Genomic DNA, 25,292 nt, shown 5'->3' with positions numbered 1-25,292 from the left:
TGTTTAACTAACTTGATTGAGTTCTTTGATGAGGTTAAAGGTTGATGAGAGTAAGGCAGTTGATGTGGTGAATATGGACTTTCAAAAGGCATTTGATAAAATGCCACATAATAGGCTTGTCAGCAAAGTTGAAACCTGTGGAATAAAAGGGACAGTGGCAGAATGGATATGAAGTTGGCTGAGTGACAAGAAACAAAGAATAGCGGTGAAGGGTTGTTTCTTGGACTGGAGCAAGGCATATAGTGGGGCTCCCCAGGAATTGATATTTGCACCACTGCTTTTCTTGATCAGTATTAATGACCTCGGCTATTCTCCTTAGAGAAGAGAAGGTTGAGAGGAGATTTGATAGATATGTTCCAAATCATGAGTGGTCTGGACAGAGTAGATAGAGAGAAACTATTCCCACCGGCAGAAGAATCGAGAACCAGAGGACACTGATTTAAGGTGAATGGCCAAAGAACCAAAGGCAACATGAAGAAAAACATTTTTACGCAGTAAGTGGTTAGGATCTGGAATGCACTGCCTGAGAGTGTGGTGGAGGCAGATTCAGTCGTGGCTTTCAGAAGGGTTTTGGATAATTATCTGAAGATAAAAATTACAGGGCTTCGGCGAAAAGACAGGCGAGTGGGACTAGCTGAGTTGATGTTGAAGAGAGCCAGAACAAACGTGATGGCTGAATGGCCTCGTCCAGTGCTGTAACCATTCTATGATTCGATGCTAAATGTCTTTAACATAGTAAAAGTGTTCACAAGGCACCTTACAAAAATACATTGGGTAGAGCTAATGGAGAGCTGTATAACTGAGGCTGAGGATTTTTAGTTCATAGTATTAGATGACCAGCAGCCAATAGAGGTCAGCATGGACAGTGATGATGGGGGAACAGAATCTAGCACAGAATAGAATGTGGACCTTTGGATGAGCTGAGACAGTGTATGTGGGAGGTGACGTGCATGTGCATTTGGTGAATGAGGAGGCTGTGTGTGTTTTTAGGGTATTTGTATTTGGTATGCATGTGTACGGTGGGGTGTTTTATGATTCCATACTTGTCTGCTTTCTCTTTAAGACATGGAAGCCAATAATATAATGACAACCGTGTGATTGAAACATGGAAAGAACGCAGAATTGTGACATCACTGTTGAAATTATTGTTATGTCCATATCATTCCTGTCCCAAAATTTGATGTTCTGCTCAAAATGATGAGTGTTGCACCTCTGGGAATTGCGTCCTTTCTCCCTGCCCCACCCACTCCCCCTTTCCCTTACAGTGCTCCTATCAATGAAAAGAAAGTATAATTTTTACAATCAGTTCATTGACTTGTCTTGTCTTTTGCAGAACACACAGAATTTCAGGACAGCTTTGTGACTTCAGGTGTCTTCAATGTAAATGAGCTAGTGCAGGTATCCAGAAGTAAGTGTTGTTTTTATTTAAGTCCCTTTGATAGCTATGGTACCATATTTAGCATAGACACTTAAAGAATTTCTTCAAATTTGATATTAGAAATAGTGGCCATGTATAGTTTTACTTAAATAATAAAACAGTGAAATGTTTTAAGTCTCATACCATATATATTATAGATAAAGCAGTGTAGCTTGCGACTCTATTATGGCAACATAATTTACAAAGAACAAAGAACAGTACAGCACAGGAACAGGCCATTCGGCCCTCCAAGCCTGCGCTGATCTTGATGCCTGCCTAAACATAAAACCTTCTGCACTTCCGGGGTCCGTATCCCTCTATTCCCATCCTATTCATGTATTTGTCAAGATGCCTCTTAAACGTCTCTATGGTACCTGCTTCCACCACCTCCCCCAGCAACAAGTTCCAGGCACTCACCACCTTCTGTGTAAAGAACTTGCCTCGCACATCCCCTCTAAACTTTGCCCCTGTCACCTTAAACCTATGTCCCCTAGTAACTGACTCTTCCACCCTGGGAAAAAGCTTCTGACTATCCACTCTGTCCATGCCGCTTATAACTTTGTAAACCTCTATCATGTCGCCCCTCCACCTCCGTCGTTCCAGTGAAAACAATCTGAGTTTATCCAACCTCTCCTCATAACTAATGCCCTCCAGACCAGGCAACATCCTGGTAAACCTCTTCTGTACCCTCTCCAAAGCCTCCACATCCTTCTGGTAGTGTGGCGACCAGAATTGCACGCAATTGGGCGGCACAGTGGCGCAGTGGTTAGCACCGCAGCCTCACAGCTCCAGCGACCCGGGTTCGATTCTGGGTACTGCCTGTGCGGAGTTTGCAAGTTCTCCCTGTGTCTGCGTGGGTTTTCGCCGGGTGCTCCGGTTTCCTCCCACATCCAAAAGACTTGCAGGTGATAGGTAAATTGGCCGTTGTAAATTGCCCCTAGTGTAGGGTTAGTATAAATGGGTGGTTGTTGGTCGGCACAGACTCGGTGGGCCGAAGGGCCTGTTTCAGTGCTGTATCTCTAAATAAATATTCTAAGTGTGGCCTAACTAAAGTTCTGTACAGCTGCAGCATGACTTGTCTATTTTTATATTCTATGCCCCGACCGATGAAGGCAAGCATGCCGTATGCCTTCTTGACTACCTTATCCACCTGCGTTGCCACTTTCAGTGACCTGTGGACCTGCACGCCCAGATCTCTCTGCCTGTCAATACTCCTAAGGGTTCTGCCATTTACTGTATACTTCCCACCTGCATTAGACCTTCCAAAATGCATTACCTCACATTTGTCCGAATTAAACTCCATCTGCCATTTCTCCGCCCAAGTCTCCAACCGATCTATATCCTGCTGTATCCTCTGACAATCCTCATCACTGTCCGCAACTCCACCAACCTTTGTGTCGTCCGCAAACTTACTAATCAGACCAGCTACATTTTCCTCCAAATCATTTATATATACTACAAACAACAAAGGTCCCAGCACTGATCCCTGCGGAACACCACTAGTCACATCCCTCCATTCAGAAAAGCACCCTTCCACTGCTACCCTCTGTCTTCTATGACCGAGCCAGTTCTGTATCCATCTTGCCAGCTCCCCTCTGATCCCATGTGACTTCACCTTTTGTATCAGTCTGCCATGAGGGACCTTGTCAAAGGCTTTACTGAAGTCCATATAGATAACATCCACTGCCCTTCCTTCATCAATCATCTTCGTCACTTCCTCAAAAAACTCAATCAAATTAGTGAGACACGACCTCCCCTTCACAAAACCATGCTGCCTCTCGCTAATAAGTCCATTTGTTTCCAAATGGGAGTAAATCCTGTCCCGAAGAATTTAGGTTTAATTTAGCAAAGATGCTGGTAAGGAAAAGTTTAATTCAACTTTTAGGGTTGGATTGTAAGATAATTACAAATGAACATGGCCATTCGTCCAATCTTAATTTATCTACTGAAAAAGATCGCTAATCACTCCCTGTTGAAGCATCCAGTTGTTTCTTAAATGATTCCAGTGTTTTCATCCCCACCACTATCTGGAAATTCATCCACATTGAATCACTCTTTGTGTGAACAATAATTTCCTGATATCAGTTCTAAAAGAACCTTTACCTAGTTTGAGCTTGTGTTGCCTTGGTCTGCTCCTGCAGTTTAATATAAAGCAATATTCTGGTTAAGATCTCTATTATTCTTAACAATCTTATATATCTCTTTAAGAGCATGTCTTATGCCTCCTTTCTAGTCTGAAAAACCCAAGTTTTTGTCATCTTTCCTGGAGGACCAATTTCTCCATCCTCCAGCTTGAAAACTGGCCTAAACGAGTTTCTAGGCCAACTTCCTTTACCTTCCACTTGTCTGTGATATATGGGATTACACTGTCTCCTTTTCTGGGCACCCTGTTTTGTCTCTCTGCTCTTGAATATTATATCAATTTCCAACCTCAGGATTTACCCATGTTTATGATATTCCCACCACATCATTAGCTACCAACAGCCACAACAGTATCGAGTTCCGGCATCTTATTTCTAATGCTTCTAGTGTTCGTGTAGATATATATGATAGATTTGCTTCTTCTCATGTTCCCTAGTGTCTGCTCATTCCTGGACTCCTGCTCCTGTGTGTCTGTCTCTAGGTATTTGTATTCCACGTACCTGTTAACAGCCTTCTACCCTACGATCTGACTCATTTGGGAATGTATTAATTCCATGCCTTCCCCCCTTGCACCCACATCCATCTGGTTTAAATGAGTTCCTGCTGCTTGAATGTTACTCTTTGTTCCTGCTTGGTTTAAGTGCAGTCTGTTTCTCCTATTCTGATCCATTTTCTTCCTGCAAGGATTCCCACTTACTTATGAAGGCAGCTTGTTCTTGTAACGTACTGCCACTCACTCATATACCTCCTCAGTTTTTTTTTGATTAACTCTCTTCCTTTTCCAAGCACTGGAAATATGTCAGGAATCATTCATTGGCATCCCCAAATATGTGGCTTTTAAGGCCCCTATGTTATTTCTCCTTATGTAATTTACCCCTTTCATGGATGCTACCATTAGTTCCCATCAATACCCTTTCTGACTTTTGTTCAATTTGCAACGCTCTAGCTCTAACTTACCATCCTGTAGGTATTGTCTTATGACACACATGGCTATCCATTTTCCTGCAGTCTCATTTGTGGACACCCCATAGCAAACACATTTCATGGTCTCCATCTTAGATATACTTCTTTCAGTTGTTCCCCTTTTTTGTTATATTTAACCTCTTGTCCCCTTCTAATTTAACTTTTATTTTTAATCTCAGGTGTTCCCATTTAACTTTACTTCTACCTAATACCTCTTATTTCCTTCACTGTTCTTTGCTTTTAACTGTCCCTTTCAGCTTTGAATTGATTGAGGTGTTCTCTTTTTAACCAAGTTTCTCCTATCTTGCCCTTTTACTATTCTTTAATTTGGTGGTTCCTTTTTAGTTCTTTCACTCCCCTTGTTTTACCTGCTCTCACAGAACCTGCATGTTATGCCTTGTTATGCCACTGTCAAGGGTTTGGAGCATTTAAATCAATATTCCAACGTTTTCTTTAATCCAGTGCTGAATGGAGTCCACATTCTACACAGGAGTCCTCTTTTGACTTTCCTTGTGGAGTTTGATGTGGAAACAATCTACTTTAAAGGCCTGTTTCAAATTGTTAGAAACAATCAAGAAATAAGCAGTTATGTTATCAATGTATAACTGCTACCAATAGCATTTGCTCTTAGCAATTTGCTCTTTGCATGGACCATTGCAAGTTTGTTATTTAAAATGTCACAAAAAACACTGAATACCTGCTGCTTGGGTGGAGTAGGTGTGCAGTGCTTATGAGCATTAGCTTAAGTGTCATAGTGTGAGGATGTAGTTTTGATGGAAGTTGACTGAGCTGCTGAGAGAAGTGCTGACAGCAACTGAACGTTTTGAGGGGAAGGAAATGGTATGAAGGTAATATCACCAGTTTGCCATCATGCATCTCTTAGCAAATGGCCGTTGGAGATTTGGAGACACATCCACCCTCTTAACAACAGTGGGAACCAACAGAAGCTAATACTACACATAGTATGGTATAACACAAAACAAGTTTAAGAGGGCTAGCTGAGTGGAGAAAGCTAAAGAAGTTGTATCGATTTCATTCATAGAAACCTTAACAAGACATACAGAGAACATTTAGGTTAATGTCTCTCAGCAGGTGCTGCTGCTGAACTATAATTTTTTCTTACAAATTTTTGTAAATATTTTGAATTGTGTATTTTGTGGTTCTTAGAGATGCTCAGTAACTAGGGTATGAAGCTGAATGTATAGAAACTGAACTTCCAGTTTAGAGATACAGACAGGCCTGTAAAGAGTTTTAAACCCCAGTTTGATTACAAATTTTAATAATATGTTTTGATTTCTTTAATTTTTAGCTCCCATTGTGACAGGAACAGGGCCGAATTTCTCTCTTGGAGAGTTACAAGGTCATTTGGCCTATGATTTGAACCCACCAAGTGCAGGGATGAGGAGAACTTTGCCAAGCAGCTCATCGAGCGGGTATGTGACTAAAATTGTATAACCCACGAGAAACTATTAATATAATGCACTGCAAGCTTCTTCTTATAAATGGGGCCATGATTTTCTCAGAAATGACAATAATGTACGAACTTCCAATGATTTAAACAAAAATTTTTTTTTTTACATTTTTTGAGCAAAAGGTAAATTCCAAATGCTTCCAGTACATGATACAGAATGCAGAGAGCAGTTGTAGAACAGGGACTTCAATGTGCCATTGTCATCATCATACCACAAGAATACCTAGATCCTTGAGACATCAGAGGTAGGATTTTCAACTGCCAGCTGCCCAATTCTCACCTGACAGAGGAATATCTACTTGGGCATTTTGGAAACGTAGTTGACCACCTGATTCAATTTGCAGTCAGACTTACAAATGGGAAATCAGCATTGATGCACAAAACAGGCGGCATGCTGTGCAAATATGCAATTGGGGTCCAAAACCTGATGTAGGGCCCTGCTTGAAATTTCAATATACGAGTGGGCAAGGCATTGCTAGTTCCAGTGGTACCAGGCGTCTAGTCACCTAACCAGCAGCCATTCTCGCCATCCCCAGGACCAACAGCCACCCTCCCACCACCAAACAGGCCCTACCTGCTGGCAGGCTGCATGCAGAAGCCATCGATGATCCGCCACATGAAATTAGTGAGCTGCAGAGAGCACCCATCTGGTTCCCCCATCTCGCCAGTCAAACATAAATGGGCCCTGAACCTGCAAATGGTTTGGTCCTCCCAACTGTAGCCTTGGGCGTGTGCATCACCAGCTTTGTGACCTTTTTGGGCTAAAGTTGACAATTTCTCAATCACCACACATTCAGATTGTTTGTTTGTTTTCCACATTAGCAAATACATAACAGGACTTTGAATATACTAAGTGTCTTTTCTGAATAATTATTATGCAAAGTAGGCAGACGGGGTGGAACTTACTTATGAGCCCTGGGTACTCCCCAAGCTATACACCGTGATATGGGGGAGCAGGTGGAAGGTTGCACTCATGGGAACCACACAGGAATTTGCCAGCCTATTCTGAACAGTCCGGAATCTCAGTGGAACTGGTTTCCACTCCATTCTGCAGCCCCCTTCTCTGCACTTACTCTGGAGATGTCTCCAGTGCCGGATTGGGATTTCCACCCCTGTGTGTTTAAATTCTGTCTGTAGCATGATGAATTTAATCATAAATATTCTTGCTGCAATGCTTTATTGTAATATGTATCAAAAACAAAATCTGGCAAATCTCATGGTACCATACACCTGCACAATTATCTTTCACCTCACTAGCGACTTCTGCCGCAATTATCAGAAACACTGTATGTTGGGAAGAAAAGCTAAAGCAATTTTAAAACATAAACTATAAAATATTGTACCCAAATATCAGTGAATTTGAGACATTAATTGGATCCTGAGTTTCTGCTTGCAATCAGAAACCACCAGAGTGATCAGAATCACTCGACTGAATTGCCACATTGTAACTCAATACCAGTCATCTGTTCAATGTTGCACTGGTCCCAAATTCAATGTTCAGCTAGTTACTGTTGGTTGCCGAAGATTTTATTTAATTATATCAACATAGTTGAGATATTGGGGGGATTTTTCACAGCACTTTGCAGACGGGTTTGGAGGCGGGGGTATGCCGGGTAAATGACAAAAAAAAAATATGGGGCCCAGCTTGTCCATGTGTATGTCTGGGTTTGCGACCCAGCAATCAGCCCAATGTTGGGCTCGTGACTTGAACGGGAAAATTCAGTCCATTTGTTCCAAATTTCCTCAATTGCACCTGTGCAGAAATTAAGCCAACAATTACATCGATTTCTGCACCGATCTTGCCAGTGGAAATTTCCGCCATAGTTTCTTGCAGAAGCTACACCAGAATATAAAAATTGGCATAAAACAAGAACAAATGCAGCCAAGCCAATGGGTATAAAAATGCTGTTACCTTGTGCCGTGGCACCTCACTCGTGGAGCCTCTTGCCTCTACTCTCCCTCCTCATCATCTTCCAGTATTATGCATCACAGCATTATGTTCATTGGGAAAGCCAAACAAGCCGCTTAGTTCCTCTGAACATATGGAGTGGCAGGATACTGGGTTATTAGGGGTGGTGGGGGTTCAAAACTTACAGCACAAGGAGAGTGCAGGTCTCAGTAAGAACTTTGTCTTTAAATTCCAATGAAAATTCCAATCAAACTACAAACATCTCAGTTATGCTCCATCAAGTGACCTTGGTCCACGCTCTGCCTATCTTTTTGGGCATAAATCTACACCATGCATTACTGGAGTAAGTTCAGGAAACTCACATGAGCTGGTCTGTTGAGTGGGACGGGGTTATAATGAGTGGCAGAGGATTTCAGCAGAGGTATTTCGGAAGCAGACAAAATCCTTTAAGGTATTTCAGTGCAGCAATGTTTTAGTGTAAAACTGGTGTAAGTCAATTGTATGAGATTTCCTTAGAATAAACAGCACAGCACCACTCTTACCTTAATAAAAGAAAAATACTGCGGATGCTGGAAATCTGAAATAAAAACAAGAAATGCTGGAATCACTCAGCAGGTCTGGCAGCATCTGTGGAAAGAGAAGCAGAGTTAACGTTTTGGGTCAGTTCCGAAGAAGGGTCACTGACCCGAAAAGTTAACTCTGCTTCTCTTTCCAAAGGTGCTGCCAAACCTGCTGAGTGATTCCAGCATTTCTTGTTTTTATTACCACTCTTACCTTGTAGTTCTACCAAAACATTCCAGGATACTCCAGTCTTCTTAGGCAGGCCACTGTCCTTAATTGAATGGTGGTCCCAGCAGTGGCCTCTTAATTGGCTGCTGCCGGTAAAATTGCCCCCAGGGTCATGCCATCCACCCACATGGGCTCGAGATCTGCTTTCAGTCCTGGCGGCAGGACTTCACTCTTGCTGGTAAAGTTCCGGCCCCCTTGTCTGTGAAGCTGTTTAGCCCATGGTGCTCATCCATTATAATGTTTTTTAGTCAATGCCTCGACAGATTCATTATCGGATTTAAGGATGTCATATTTAAAACAAAGACAATCGTGGCTTTTTCCCCACAGATAACCAGAACTGTGATCCATTCCGATCAGTGCTGATGAAGTGTATCTGAATCAATAGTTTGAGTTGTTTTCTGTAATTGTATATCATTCGGAGCACAGGAACAGGACTAAGCCATTTAATCTCTCGAACCTGTTCCCTCATTCAATCAGATCATGGCTGATCCCTACCTTCATTCCATTAACATGCAGGTCCAGTCCTAAGGTACAGTACTGTTATGATCAGTTTGTATTTGTCTCCATTTCAATGTTGCTTCAGGTCTCCCAGCCAAGTGGACTGACTGGCAATCTGTTTGGAGGCTTCTGCAATGTCACTACTACTTTGGCTACTTAGACATATGTGAATTGTTTTGGTAGATTTTTGTTAAGCAAGGGTATTAAGGGTTACGGACAAAGGCAGATAAATGGATTTAAGATCCATATCAGCCACAATCTAAGTGAATGGCAGAACAGGCTCGAGGGGCTGAATGGCCTACTCCTGTTCCTCTGTCACCTTTCTAAATAATGGAGTGACATGCGCAATTTTCCAATCTAAAGGAACAGTTCCCAAATTGAGAAAACTTTGGAAGTTTATAGTTAGGACATCTGCAGTGTTCTCACTGGCTTCCTTTAAAACCCTGGGATGGAAACCATCTGCTCCTGGGGGTTTGCCACTCTTTACTGCCATTATTTTCTTCATTACTGTTATTTTGCTTATGTTAATTTGGGTGAGTCCCTGACCCAGTATTAGTTTCCTTGGGATGTCTGGAATACGACCTCTTTCTCTACAGTAAATACTGACACAAAATAATCATTCAGCATGTCCACCATTTCCTTATTTTCATTGACAATATCACCATGGTCAGTTATTAAAGGACCCACATTGCTCCTGACCACCCTCTTTTTCCTTATGTAATTGTAAAACAATTTTGTGTGGATTTTGATACCCTTGCAAGTTTCTTTTCATACTCCCTTTTTGTAGCACTTACTATCGGTTTTATCACCCTTTACCATTCTTTGTATCTTCCCCATTTGCAGGATCTGTGCTTTTTTTTGCATTTTTGTATGCTTTGCTTTTAGTTTTAATGTTGTCCCTTACCTCTTTCATTGTCTATGGCTGTCCTTTTTGGCAAGTTGAACTCTTGCCTCTTAGGGGTACTAGCTGGTTCTGTATCACATTACATTCTTTTTTGAGCACCTCCCACTGATCTTCTGTCATTTTTACCCATTAACAGATTTGTCCCGTTTACTATAGACAATCTTTGTCTCACAGCATTGAGACTACCTTTTCCACCTGAGCCCTCCCCCGCATATTACTAGTCAGCTTTACCTAAATTTAGAATCTTAGTAGCTGTTTTGCATTTCTACCTTTTAACATTACTTTGAACTCAATCATTTTATGATTGCTGTTATATAAATGTTCATGCACCATTAGGCTGCTAACTAAATCAGGCTCATTACTCTTTGCTACATCAAATATGGCATGCCCCCTTGTTGGCTGTGGTCCATAATGCCACAGAAAACTATCCTGGACACATTCAAGAAATTTACTACCATTTTTGTATGTGCTTGTCTGCTTATCCCAATTTGTGCGAAAGTTAAAATCCCCCAATAAAACCATTTTGCCTTTGCAACATGCTTGTCTATTCTCTGCATTTATACTATCTACCACTTCACAGCTGCTACCAGGGGGTCCATACACACTGCCACTACAGTCTTAAATTCTTTTCTGTTTCTTAATTCTACAGATGAAGTCTCCATTACCTGCTTACCTCTTGTTTTTTCTCTCTTATCATCAAAGTGATTTCATTCTTAATCACTAAGGCTACACTGGGGCGGCACAGTGGCGCAGTGGTTAGCACCGCAGCCTCACAGCTCCAGCGACCCGGGTTCAATTCTGGGTACTGCCTGTGTGGAGTTTGCAAGTTCTCCCTGTGTCTGCGTGGGTTTCCTCCGGGTGCTCCGGTTTCCTCCCACATGCCAAAGACTTGCAGGCTAATAGGTTAATTGGCCATTATAAATTGCCTCTAGTATAGGTAGGTGGTAGGGAAATATAGAGACAGTTGGGGATGTAGTAGGAATATGGGATTAGTGTAGGATTAGTATAAATGGGTGGTTGATGGTCGGCACAGACTCGGTGGGCCGAAGGGCCTGTTTCAGTGCTGTATCTCTAAACTAAACTAAACTAAAACTAAGCTGCTCTTCCCCTCAACCAATTTCCCTCTCTTTCCTGTAAAACTTATAACCTGGTATATTTAGTTCCCAGTCTTGACCATGTTGCATCCATGTTTCAGTAATGGTTACCATGTCATACTCTCCAAGTTGAACTTATGTCTGTAGTTCATTCAATTTGTTCCTTATACTCTGTGCATTTGTATAAAGAACACTTATTTGAGCCACACATCATAACCTGTGCTACTGCTCTAATGTTTTACTCAGACATTTCTTATTTCTGTCTTCTGGTTTAATTACTTTACATCTTTTAGTTTCCCCTTACCTACATTGCCTAAAGCACAATTTCTGGCTGTTATTTTACTCTCTTTCCTTTTGTTGTTTTAGAGCCATTATTTATACTACCTTTTCCACCTGAGCCATCCGCCTCACTTACTAGTTTAAAGTCCTTGTGACTGCCCTCTTTATCCTTCCTGCTATGACTCTGGTACCAGCTCAGTTCATGTAACCTGTCCCTGTGGTGCAATTCCTTCCTGTCCCAGTACTGGTGCCCATGTCCCATGAAATGGAACCCCTCTTCCTCACACCACTTCTTTAGCCACGCATTCACCTCCCTAATCTGCTTATTCCTACACCAATTTGCATGCGTCTGGAGCAATAATCCACAGATTATAATTCTTGATCTGGTTCTATAATTTACCCCCTAAATCCTGGTACTCTCCAAACAGGGCCTGTTGCTTTATCTTCCCTATGTGTCAGTCCCAACATGGATCACAGTGACTGGATCTTCCCCTCCCTCTCCAGTGTTCTTTCAAGGCAGTTCAGATGTCCTTCACCCTGGCATCAGGAAGGCAACATGTAGGACACTCAATGCTGCTTACAAAGGATGCTATCTCACTCCCTAATTATTGAATCCCCTACAACTTCCCCTTCTCCTCTTCCCTCTGAAACCAGCAGGCAATGACTATCTCTTTCTGTTCTAATATTTTTATTTAATGTGGTGCAAAATTTTGTCCATCTGACAAACTGATGGTAGAAGTGTGCCTGATGCAACTCAAAATGTTTATATTAGAAAGAGATTGTGCAGAACATTTCTAGTAACTTAGTGGGAATTGTTCCTGGATCATAACGGAACTAAACGTTGAGACTTAACACAGTTGGGAACTCCTTTCCAGTATCTATTATTTTAAGCATGGATCAGGGTAAAAAGAGCACAATATAAAAATTACTACATGAACTTTCTATATTCAAAGTGGTGAACAGTGTCTTTTCTTCCCCTATAGGAGTAAAAGACATAAATCTGGTTCAATGGAAGATGATATTGACACTAGTCCGGGTGGGGAGTTTTATCCTTCGCCCAGCTCACCTGCAAGCAGCAGTAGGAACTGGCAGGAGGAAATGGAAGGAGGTGAGTACAGAATCTGACTCTTCAGCATTCCTTCTTTAGAAACTGATGTTTAGCAGGAGGTTAACAATATGTTGTCCCTTGAGACCATTCAGAATGTTCTATAGTTAGACTGAACTGTAGTTATTTTGCATTGTAGCCAATAGTAGAACATAATTCGAGTATGAACATGAATGTTTTCCTTTGTAAATGTGTTTTTTTTTTTAAATAGAGACCAGTCTTGCTCGATAAGGGCAGGAATTAGCATAAAATGTAGAATCACTTATTAGTGGGATTCATTTCTGAATAAACACTTGATTAGTTTTTATTATTAGCCTCTTTTTTCACTTTGCAAGCTCTTTTCTCCACCTGTTTTAATGCCCTCCATGCTACGCATTGTTCCTTGTACAAAAGACCTCTAAATGCTGCTCTCAGACTGAGTTCAAGGAGGTAAGAAACAACTCACCTGAGATTTCTCCCCGATGAGAAACACTTTTAAGAGAAAATTCTTGCAGGAGTTCCCCCATCTCCTGCTGTAACTTTGATAAAAGATCAGAGGAAGCCTCAGAGAAACACCATAACTAGCCATTGTTTCCTGTTAACCTCCCCTGTTACAGCAGGGGATTGGGAGAATTCCTGTGGAAATTGCTGGCTTTTGTCTTTATTGAGCGCTCACTCCATTGGTCCACCTAGATTAGAAATTCATGAGGAATCATGCTGTGAGGCAGAGGAAACGAAAGGAAGGAGTTAGGATAAGTACATAAAAGTGAAGAATAAAGAAAAGGCTGTTCAGTCATTGATGTCTCTGCATCATTCAGGCCCTGAATTAATACTCAATCTTTCTCTTGCCTACAATTTATATTCTTCCATTACTACCATTATCACCATCATCTATTTAACATGGAAAACACCCCAAGATCCCTCACACAGACACAAACAAAAACTGGATGCTTAGTGGGGACCACAAACTTGGTCAGTGCATGTGTTTTAAGGACAGTGTAAATAGAGGAGATGCACAAAGGTTCAATGAAGGAGTTCCAGAGTGTGGGGCCAAGGCAGCTGATGGCACAGTATCTAACAGTGTGCTGAAGGAAGGTGAGATGGACAAGTAAGAGTTTGTGGGGATCAGGGGAAGTTAGCACTGGGGGAGCTTATTGAAATAGTGAAGGGTGAGGTCATGAGGGTTTTAAACAGTAAGGAGATCATTGTAAATTTGAGTGAATGAGAGCAAGGTTGGGTTGCAGGATAGGATATGACAATATATTATATAAATTGAAGTTTATGCAAGATAAGAAACTGACCATGGGACTTTGGAATAGTTGAATCTGAAGATAACAAGGCTGAATGAGATGTTATGGAAGTTGAAGTAAGTTGTTTTTGTGGCGTATTGGTTATGAGGTTTGAAGCTCGTCTGAGGACCAACATCCAGAAAACCTGAGTGGAGGAGGGCCAAGACCTGCTCTGCTCAGGACAGTTTAATTTCTGGAAGGACTCCTTCAACTGGTGTTCAAGCCGTCATTAACTATTCAAGGAGCCTAACGCCTGTTTTAGGTGGCTACCCGGATGCCTAAAAAATGTACCCCATGACTTTAACACCATGTCAGGGGCTACATTTTATAAGAAAAATGGCGGCCCGCCCATGAGGGCTACACACCAAAGAGCTGCCACGATTCCAAGCGCGGCAGTTCATTTAAATAGCCAGGGCGCGCCGTCCCCCCGATCACGTGGAGGGGTTAGGCTATCTGTCCCTGGCAATGGCGTCAGTTACCTGTGCGCAGGTGCTGATGCCATTTCTGAAGGGCTATCAGCCCTACCCGGAACTTTAAATACTTAAAGGGAAATGGAATTAAAATAAACACCTCCCTTTTGCCCTCTCCTGCCACCACCCCCCCCATAACAATCAATTTAATTATTTGCCCTCCCCCCCAAAACACTTACCTTTACCATCAGATCTTACGCACCCCCCAAACTGCACAAACTTTCAACTACAACCCTTCCCACCATCCCCGACACCCATGACACTAATTTGACCCTGTTCCCCCCCCCCCCCACCCCCCCAAAACAAGTGTTCCACCTTGTTTCCCCAAACGGGGATCCGAAGGCGCGGCAGTGCCAGCCGCCAGGCTGAAGATCGCGGTGGGACATCAGGAGACGACGTGAGACTAACTAATTCACTTATTTTACTTTATTTAAATATTTAATTGCGGTCCATTCGCCGAGCAGCGGGGAAGCCACCACAAGGCCTTGCCACCACCGGTAATATCGGATCAGGCTGGGCCCTGCCGGCGCCGAGGTCCGTGGTGGGCCTCATCCAGGGCCATCTTCAGGCTTCCCTCCCACCACGTATCCCGACGTCGAGGGCTCCTTAAAATCCAGCCCCAGTTCTTTGATGTCTGTCACCCTGCTAAATTCCTGTTGTATGTCTGACTTGCAACTATATCAAGCATCATAATCAACAGTTTACATTACTTGTTACATGAAGCGTATCACATTGGACGCGCTATGCAGGCCAGACACGTCATTGGTTTCCGTTCTGTTAACATTCAGGTGGCTGTCAGCTAATGATGGTGAGTGTTTTCTGTGTGGATTGTTGAATTGTTTTCAGAATTGCTTAAAAAAATCTGCTGAAATAAGCTGTTTATAAAATACAAGCGGGGTGGTCCATGAAAATGTTGAAATTCATAGTGCCTCAGCTTTGTTGACGTCAGTTGATTTGCTCCAGCTGCTGCTGCTAATTCTGGTGCAGAAAGCTTCAATTTTCTACTGTGGCCCTGTGTCTTCATTTACTTGTTGGTTTTCTAAGTAATGCCCTGATTTTCCCTGCAAGGACTAATAACATGAGATATGTGACGCACTAGTGTATTCACGCAAAGGGTCAGATAAATATAGAACTTTCTTTGCCAAGAAATAAGCTGGGTGTGACTTTTTGTAAAGTGCAGAAATATTACAGAGTTTGCAAATGTTTGTACGACAACATAGTTATTCAGTAATTAATTACAATGTTAAATCAAAAATGTAAAGAAGCAAAAGATTTATCAATTACGTTTCCAAATTATGCTCATGGCTAGAATAAAATTGGGCCAAATCTCTTCTGTGACATGAGAGGAATCTGTTCAGTTTCTAATCGCAAACCAAAGGGAAAGGAGCAGAGACCTGAGTCCCTAATCCTTTATGTTATCCTCGGATTTCCAAGGTTTCCAGGGTGGAAGAGGAGGAGGAGAATATGTAGGACCCAAATCTTTGACGAACAGAGTTTGTGGATGAGGGTGGTGCAGTTAGTGTTGTGGACTTGCAAAAGTTGTTTGATAATGTACCATATATTCAACTTGTTAGTAAAATTGAAGCCCATGGGATAAAAAGGACAGTACCAGCATAGATTTAAAATTGGCTCAGGGATTGAAAACAGAGTTGTGGTCAATGGCTATTTTTCAGATTGTGGGGACATATACAGTGGAGTTCCCCAAGGTTCAGTACTAGGACCACTGCTGTTTTTTGAAATTTGCAGCTGACATGAAACTCAGAAGTATAGTTAACAGTGAGGAAGATAGCAATCGACTTCAAGGGGACGTAGACAGGCTGGTGGAATGGGCAGACATATGGCAGATAAAATTCAATGCAGAGAAGTGTGAGGTGATGCATTTTGGTAAGAAGAATGAGAAGAGACAATACAGTGAAATCTTCTTTGGCCTCCTTGTCTCGAGAGACAATGGGTAAGCGCCTAGAGGAGGTGGTTTGTGAAGCAGCGTCTGTAGTGGCTATAAAGGCCAATTCTAGAGTGACAGACTCTTCCACAGGTGCTGCAGATAAAATTGGTTGTCGGGGCTGTTACACAGTTGGCTCTCCCCTTGCGCTTCTGTCTTTTTTCCTGCCAACTCCTAAGTCTCTTCGACTCGCCACATTTTAGCCCAGCCTTTATGGCTGCCCGCCAGCTCTGGTGATCACTGGCAACTGACTCCCACGACTTGTGATCAATGTCACAGAACTTCATGTCGCGTTTGCAGACGTCTTTAAAGTGGAGACATGGATGGCCGGTGGGTCTGATACCAGTGACGAGCTCGGTGTACAATGTGTCCTTGGGGATCCTGCCATCTTCCATGCGGCTGACATGGCCAAGCCATCTCAAGCGCCGCTGGCTCAGTAGGGTGTTTATGCTGGGGATGTTGGCCGCCTCGAGGACTTCTATGTTGGCGATATGGTCCTGCCACCTGATGCCAAGGATTCTCCGGAGGCAGCACAGATGAAATGAATTGAGACGTCGTTCTTGGCTGACATACGTTGTCCAGGCCTCGCTACCGTAGAGCAAGGTACTGAGGAGACAGGCTTGATACATCGGACTTTTGTGTTCCGTGTCAGTGCGCCATTTTTCCACACTCTCTTGGCCAGTCTGGACATAGCAGTGGAAGTCTTTCCCATGTGCCTGTTGATTTCTGCATCGAGAGACAGGTTACTAGTGATAGTTGAGCCTCGGTAGGTGAACTCTTGAACCACTTCCAGAGCGTGGTCGCCGATATTGATGGATGGAGCATTTCTGACGTCCTGTCCCATGATGTTCGTTTTCTTGAGGCTGATGGTTAGGCCAACTACCGTGGAATCTCCCTGCTCAGCATAGTGGGGAAAGTCTTCGCTCGAGTCACTTTAAACAGGCTCCAGGAGCTGGCTGAGCATGTCTACCCTGAGGCACAGTGTGGCTTTCGAGCAGAGAGATCCACCATTGACATGCTGTTCTCCCTTCGCCAGCTACAGGAGAAATGCCACGAACAACAGATGCCCCTCTACGTTGCTTTCATTGATCTCACCAAAGCCTTTGACCTCGTCAGCAGACATGGTCGCTTCAGACTACTAGAAAAGATTGGATGTCCACCAAAGCTACTAAGTATCATCACCTCATTCCATGACAATATGAAAGGCACAATTCAGCACAGCGACGCCTCATCAGACCCCTTTCCTATCCTGAGTGGCGTGAAACAGGGTTGTGTTCTCGCACCTACACTGTTTGGGATCTTCTTCTCCCTGCTGCTCTCACATGCGTTTAAGTCTTCAGAAGATGGAATTTTCCTCCACACAAGATCAGGTGGCAGGTTGTTCAACCTTGCCCATCTAAGAGCGAAGACCAAAGTACGGAAAGTCCTCATCAGGGAACAGTAAAATAATACAATTTTAAAGGGAATGCAAGGAGAGAAAGACCTGGTGGTGTTTGTGCACAAACCTTTGAAGATGGCAGAACAGGTTAACAAAGCAGTTAATAAAGAAATGGGATCCTGAGCTTTATAAATAGAGGCATAAATTACAAAAGCCAGGAAGTTATATATATAAAACACTTATATATATAAAACCTATATAAAACACTAGTTTGGCCCCAGCTGGAGTTTAGTGTCCAGTTCTGGGTACCACACTTTAGGAAGAATGTAAAGGCTTTGGAAAGGGTACAGAAGAGATTTACTACAATTCTTCCTGGGATGAGGGATTAAAGCTGTGTGGATGGACTGGTGAAACTGGGGTTGTTCTTCTTGGGGCAGAGAAGGTGAAGAGGAGATTTGACAGAGGTGTTCAAAATCATGAAGGGTTCAAATTGAGGAAATAAAGAGAAACTGTTTCCAGAAGCTGAAGGGAGTGTAACCAAATTTAAGGTGATTGCCAAAAGAGGCAGAATTTTTTTTTACATGCAACAAGTTGTTAGGATTGGCAATGCACTGCCTGATAAGGTGGTGGATACATATTCAAGTGTAGCCATCAAAAGGGAATTGGATAAATACTTGAAGGAGAAACCATTTCAGGGATTTGGGGAAAGATGAACTTACTGGATTGCTTTTTGGAAGAGCTGACGTAGACTCGATGGGCTGAGTGGCCACATTCTGTGCTGTACTATTCTATAGTTCTACGAAATTGGGGTTTATCTCATGCAGATGAGGTGGAAGGAATGAAACGGGCTCTTTTGCTTCATTTTCTTGTTACAAAGCAAGGCTGTTGCCCATTTAGAAGTCACCTTTCGCTTTACATCCAGCCTTGCTCAGATCTGAGTGGAGCCTGGTTGCCGCCTGTTGGAGCCATGCCATAGCTAAGTACCTCCAGATGAAGAGGATCAGGGATGGGGGCCTGCTGACTACAGTCCAAAAACAGGCCCTGAGCACCAGTCTGTCTTTCCTCACCTTACAGGTGATAAATCCTACCCGGGGATAGGGGAGGCAGCCCAGAAACAGGGAAGCATCCGGCCTGCATTAATGGTCGAAACTGGAAGGGCAAGCAGGTTCAGGTCACATTAGATGATGTCCACTTTGGGTATGCTTTGCCTGATTACTGCCCTGTTCAGGGGTATGGAACGAGGAAGATCAGTCGTAAAGTTCTTAGTGAATTTAATGGATGGATCATGGACTTGAAAGTAATGTTTGGATGAAAAAGGTTGTTGAATGGAGGTGAGTGAGAGCATTTAGTACACAGTGATTTAGTACACAGTATTTCAGTGCTCAAAGGTGTAGGTATGATTGGTTTTATGAATATCCATTTCTGAGGTTGTCACTATTAAGATCAGTTGTTTGGCAGTGTTCACTTCTAATTGTCGCAAGAGGACTGATTTGAAAAAAAGGAAATCGATCCATCCTAAAGTCTTTCTCGATATCAAAGCAAAAAAGGCTATGATAAACACTAAGCAAAATTCAGTCAACTTAAATAGTACAAAAAGAAAAAATCATGACAAATGACCATCTGTTGAGTAAAAAAGGCCATGCTCCCTTGATTTCAAATGGAGGCCAAATGACATGATGGTTTGAATCATTTGTATAGACCTGACATAACTTTCTGCACTAACAACAACTTGCATTTACATACATGTACCAAAACATTCCAAGATGCTTCACATAAGTGTAGTCAGACCAAAGCTTGGTCAAGGAGGTGGGTTTGTACGTGGGCTCTTCAAGGGAGGAGAGGGAAGTGGAGAGGCAGAGACGTTCAGAGAGGAACTTAAAGCCTAGATAGCAGATGTCACAGCTGCTAAATATGGGGCTATGTAAGTAGGGCATGAACAAGTAACCAGATTTGGAGGAATGCAAAGTTCTTGGAGTGTTATGGGACTGGAGTTAGTTACAGAAATAAAGAGGGATATAGCCATGAGGAATTTAAAGATAAAGATAAGAACTTTAAATTTGAGGCATATGGTGACCGGGAGCCAATGTAGGTCAGCAAGTAATGGGTAAGCAGGACTTGGTGTGGGAGAGGAGACAGCAGCAAAATTTTGGATAAGCTGAATTTTATGGAGTGATGAGGACAGGAGTCTGGCCAGGAGAGCATTGGAAAAGTAAGTCTGGAGGTGAAAAAAGTATTCAAGTTTTATCATCAACCATATGTGTTGAACTGACCAGACTCCAGTCTGTAATTTGGTACAATTTATGTTTGATTTGCCCTCACATGAATTCTGGAAACTAGCTATTAAGGAATATTGACAAAATGCCTAAGACACTGAAAGAAATGGATGTCAGGATGATGCTGGCTTGCTGTCATATGCACATCAAATAATGAGGAGGCATTTTGTAAAGAATATCGTCACTGAGGAAGCACTGCACTGTCGAAGGTGCCGTCTTTCGGATAAGATATTGGGCTGAATTTTACCGGCCCCTCAACGCCGCAGATCGCGGGGAGGGGGTTGGTAAAATTCTGCGGGGAGAGACCCACCTTGACCCGCAACGTCGAGAAGGGCCCACCGCAAATTACCGGCAGTGGGGGGACCTTGGTGCGGCCCCCCGCCACCCCCCCCCCCCAAACCGCCGCCTAGTGGCGGCTCCCCAATTAAAATATGTTAAATGGTACTTACCTCTGTAGATTATGCAGCCTGCCGCCTCTCCATGGACACTTCCGTCCCATTCATGATTAGAAAAGCCGGCAGGTCCTCAGAGGCAGAAGTATTCGCCAGCGAAGGTATGTTCTGCTATTCTGGGGTCTCACTCTGCATTACAGAAGGGAGGGGGGATATTCAGGGGTCTCACTCTGCATTCTTAAAGGGAGGAGGGAGGGGGGATATTCAGGGGTCTCACTCTGCATTCTTAAAGGGAGGACGGGGGGATATTCAGGAGTCTCACTCTGCATTACCGAAGGGAGCCACTGCGATTCTGCCCTCCATAATGGTTGGCAGCTCTGTGCCATTAACTGCCTCTGTCGTTGAAGGAGCAATGGCATTCGAGTCACCCTGTATGTGGGGAGAGTGCCAGAGACAGTAGGCATGTGAAGCTTATATGTTTTGTGGGCCAATCGATGCAGCTTGTTCAATCTTCATGTGGTCATGCGGTGCCACTCTTAGTGGGAGCTAAGACAGGCAATGTAATGTCATGCTACATAGCTGTTGCATGATAGTATCTGATGTACCACTCACCATCAATCTCTGCCCTGTCAGGAACCTTTGAAGAATTGAAGGAACTGAGTTGAATTACAACTTAGAGATGGGGATGGTTCACCCTATATTCATTGATGCGCTTCGTGAGAGGATCCATATGCGCCGCAGGCAAAACCAACAGGCTGTTGCAGCACACACAGAGGCCCCCGGTCGTGAGCAGCAGCATCCAAGGAGAGCTCGCCACTACAGATCACCGCGCATCTACAGGCCCCACATGACCTACCTGCAGATGTCAGAGCGCCGGTGTCAGAGGCGACTGCGGATGTCGAGAGAGGTGATAACACATCTCTGTGCCCAGCTGAACGATGACCTACAGCCCAGGGGCTTCAGGGGACATCTTATGTCTGTGGCCCTCAAAGTGACAGCAGCTCTCAATTTTTACGCCTCATTTCAGGGGCCCACCGAAGATCTTTTTTGGGTCACACAGTTAGCAGTACACCGCTGCATCGGGGAGGTCACCGATGCCCTGTCCTGGAGGGCTGGTGACTATATCCTCTTCACGACGGACCCTGAAAGCCAAGCCCAGAGGGCCACTGGTTTCAGCTCCACTGTGGGAGTCCCACAGGTGTGAGGGGTCATAGATTGCACCCATGTGGCCATAAAGGCTCCTGCCGGGAAACCAGCTGAATATGTAGACCATAAGGGCTTCCACTCAATCAATGTGCAGTTCGTATGTGATCACCGGAAGCGATTCATGCAAATCTGTGCCCGCTTTCCAGGCAGCTGCCATGACGCCTTCATCCTGCGCCAGTCGCAGTTGCTGTTGCTGTTCACTGAAATGGCTCAGATGGAGGGGTGGCTTCTGGGAGAGAAGGGCTACCCCTTGCATACATGGCACCTGACACTGATAAGACACCCCAGCACTGCTGCAGAAGAGCGATACAATGCCAGCCACGGAGCTACAGGAGCCACTGTTGAGCAGGCGATCGGCATGCTTAAAATGCGATTTGGCTGCTTAGATAGATCGGGTGGTGCCCTGCTGTACAAGCCGGAAAGGGTAGCTTGCATCGTTGCTGTTTGCTGTGCTCTGCACAACAAGACAGCCAATAGTGGGGAGGCCTTGCAGGATGAGGAGAGATATGAGCAGGACTCATCCTTGGATGATGAGGATTCTGAGGACTTACAGCAGGGAAGACACATGGGAGGACAGAGAACATCCAGGTACTGCATGCAGGGTGAGAAGCGAGCTAGGGATGCACGGCAGCGCCTCATTGATCAAAGGCTCTCCACGCCTTAGGAACGACCATGGGCTCTGCACGCCACACAGCACCCTCATTCACCTGTTGTGCAGCAGTCCGCATCTGCAACGTCTTTGCATCCACCATTACTGGCAGCAGAATGCTGAGCAATTGTCCATATTACTGCATGGGTGGAGACACACATGAGTGATACTGGCATGGCAATGATGTTATTCCATACATTAGCAATTCTGGAAGGGCAATGATGTAATGGAAGGAGCCACGATTGGTACATGCTGGCACATTTCATTCACACAGTAAAAGCAACGCAATGTTAATGAAGATGATTTTGTTTCTGGCCTTTCTACAGTGTTATGTCACCCATGCAGACCCATTTGTGTCAGGATGCCTTTTGGAAATGTTTGTGGATTCTCCTACACGGTGCCACTTCTGCACTAGCAATCTAACTGTAGGAAGACTGCGGCTATGATAGCCCTTTGGCTGTGGATGACTTTGGCGCTCATACCCTGTGCGCATAAGGCCTAGAGGGCTGTGGCTGGCTGGGAGAATGATCGTTTATCCCCTTCCGGCATTGGACCCTTTTGACGCCAGATGGCCCCACAGCTACTCACCTTCTCTGCCACCTCCAGCCAAACTACCTTGTTCAGGTGGGAGGGCCTCTTCTTACCATCGCTGGTGAAAAGGACCTCCCACTTTGCCCGCACAGCCTGGAGGAGAATGAACAGGGAGGCTTCGCTACACTGTGGGGCCACCCTAGAGCACCCCTCTGCTATCCTTGGCTTTTGATGTGGTCCTTTAAATGCAAAGGTGACTCCGCTGTGTAATTGCTTTAACTTCTAGGAGCAAAGTTTGTCTTGCACATGTTTGAAGATCTATGCAGGACTAGTGAGACAATCTGTGCTGTTATCATGGTTTTTCAACTATTATACATTGACACATGTTCATGAACACTTTGCTTCTGCAGCAGCTGATCATATTTATTGGTGTAATATTTTTAGTTGGCAATGCAGCTAGAATATCAACATATTTTCCTGTTTTTTTAACACATTGTTTAATTGTAGTTACATGTATTTTCACATAACAGTTGGCAGTGAAATGAATACAGATTCCAAATGCAAATTAGTCTGCAGCTTTTCAGAGTCAGAAGATTAGAAGCCCATAGTATATAAATATTCTTGAATTATGGTTTTATTTCTGTTGTGTATTTTCACTTTATGGTACATTTAAGTCTCACGTCCTGGAATGTGCAAAACTAAGATTATTTACCCAGGTGCGGCACGTCTACAAGAAGCAATGTAACACTCAAGTGGAAGAAGAGGATTGCAACTTCACAGGACACTGGGACACAGCAGGGTAAGTATGTGGCAGCAAAGCAGAAAGTGCTGGGGAAACTCAGCAGGTCAGGCAGCATCTGTGGAGAGAGAAAAAGAGTTAACTTTCAGGTCTGTGAACTTGGTCAAGTTAACTCTGCTTCTGTCTCCACAGATGCTGCCTGATCTGCTGAGATTCTCCAGCACTTTCTGCTTTGCTGCCAGATTGACAACAGCCCCACTCTTCAGCAGCCAGGTGAGTATTCTTTGACAGCTGTCAGGAAGCAGGTGCTAGGGCACTTTAAATAGGGCCCCAGCACTTGCTGCACAGCTGTCAAAAGATTCCTCACTGCGGCGAATGTCCTGCCTCTCCCCACGTAATATATGGGGGTGGGGAGGGGTGCGGCGTCTCGGCGCAGTGATGCTAATGAGCCCCTGTGTGCAATATCACGGGGGCTCTGCGGTGACTGCTAAATGCGAGCACCCCACTGAGTTTAAAGGGTGCTGCCACGGAGCATGGCGCCTGAATAAAATTCAGCCCATTAAACCGGGGCCCCATCTGCCTGCTTGGATGGATATAAAAGATCCCATGGCACTATTTTGAAGAAGAGCAGGGGAATTCGCTCCGTATCCTGGTCAGCATTTATCCCTCAATCAACATCACTAAAACAGGTGACCAGGTCATTTGTTTCAATACTGTTTGTTGGAGCTTGCTGTGTGCAAATTGTCTGCCACATTTCCTACGTTACAGTGACTGCTTAATGTTGTCTACAAGATTCTGTCCAAAGTCATCGCCAGTAGGCTCAAGTCTCCTCTGGAGTTGGTGATTCACCCTGACCAGACCTGTACTGTACCCGGCAGGAAGATCTCTGATAGTCTCGCGCTACTCAGGGATACGATCGCCTATGTACGGGACAGGGGGATGGACACCTTCCTCATCAGCTTGGACCAGGAGAAGGATTTTGACAGGATATTGCACACCTACATGAGGGACAAGCTCTCCAAAATGGGGTTTGGGGAGGGAACCTGCAATTGGATCCAACTGCTCTACACAAACTTCAGTAGCACAATCTCAATCTATGGGTGGGAATCAGAAAGTTTTCCGATCCAATCTGGAGTCAGATAAGGCTGTCCTCTCTCCCCCGTCTTGTTTGTTTGCTGTATTGAACCTTTTGCTGAGTCCATTAGGAAGGATGCGAGCATAAAAGGGGTGACAATCCCAGGCAGCGGAGGCATTCAGGTCAACGCCTCCCTGTACATGGATGATGTCGCTGTCTTCTGCTCGGATCCGCTGTCTGTTCGCAGACTGATGAGCATCTGCAACCAGTTCAAACTGGCCTCGGGAGCCAAAATTAACCACAGCAAGAATGAGGCCCTGTTCTTTGGGAACTGGGCTGACCGATCCTTTGCCCCCTTCACCATCAGGTCAGACTACCTGAAGGTGCTGAGGATATGGTTCGGCAGGGCCAGGGCATGCACCAAAACCTGGAAGGAGCCAGTAGCCAGGGTACACCATAAACTGAGCATGTGGGAGCAACGGTCTCCCTCCATTGTGGGTAAGAACCTGGTCATCAGGTGCGAGGCGCTCACGTTGTTGCTGTATGTGGTGCAAGTCTGGTCCATACCCCACTCCTGCACTGTGGCGGTCACCTGAGCCATCTTTCGCTTTATCTGGAGATTCAAAATGAACCACGTCCGGAGGGACACGATGTTCAAACCTCTGGATAAGGGCGGGAAAATGTACCCAAAGTCGCCCTCATCCTGATGACCACCTTCGTGTACAGCTGCATCAAGCTGTGCGTAGAGCCCCAGTACGCACACACCAAGTGTCCCTACATGCTCAGGTTCTGCTGTCC

The 25,292-nt window shown here is 44.3% G+C and overlaps 1 protein-coding gene across 3 annotated transcripts in view; it reads left to right on the top strand.

The window, feature by feature from the left end:
- Positions 1 to 25,292, top strand: part of nfic (nuclear factor I/C) — a 535,921-nt gene that overhangs the window by 338,257 nt on the left and 172,372 nt on the right. For all 3 annotated transcript variants that reach the window (XM_068016379.1, XM_068016380.1, XM_068016378.1), the window contains exons 4-6: positions 1,334 to 1,408; positions 5,832 to 5,955; positions 12,450 to 12,574. In XM_068016379.1, coding sequence (XP_067872480.1) covers positions 1,334 to 1,408; positions 5,832 to 5,955; positions 12,450 to 12,574 — 324 coding nt within the window. The remainder of the gene's footprint in view (positions 1 to 1,333; positions 1,409 to 5,831; positions 5,956 to 12,449; positions 12,575 to 25,292) is intronic.

The sequence above is a fragment of the Heterodontus francisci genome, chromosome 36 (assembly GCF_036365525.1).
Source record: "Heterodontus francisci isolate sHetFra1 chromosome 36, sHetFra1.hap1, whole genome shotgun sequence".
Classification (NCBI taxonomy): domain Eukaryota; kingdom Metazoa; phylum Chordata; class Chondrichthyes; order Heterodontiformes; family Heterodontidae; genus Heterodontus; species Heterodontus francisci.
This window is presented reverse-complemented; position numbering and strand designations above follow the sequence as displayed.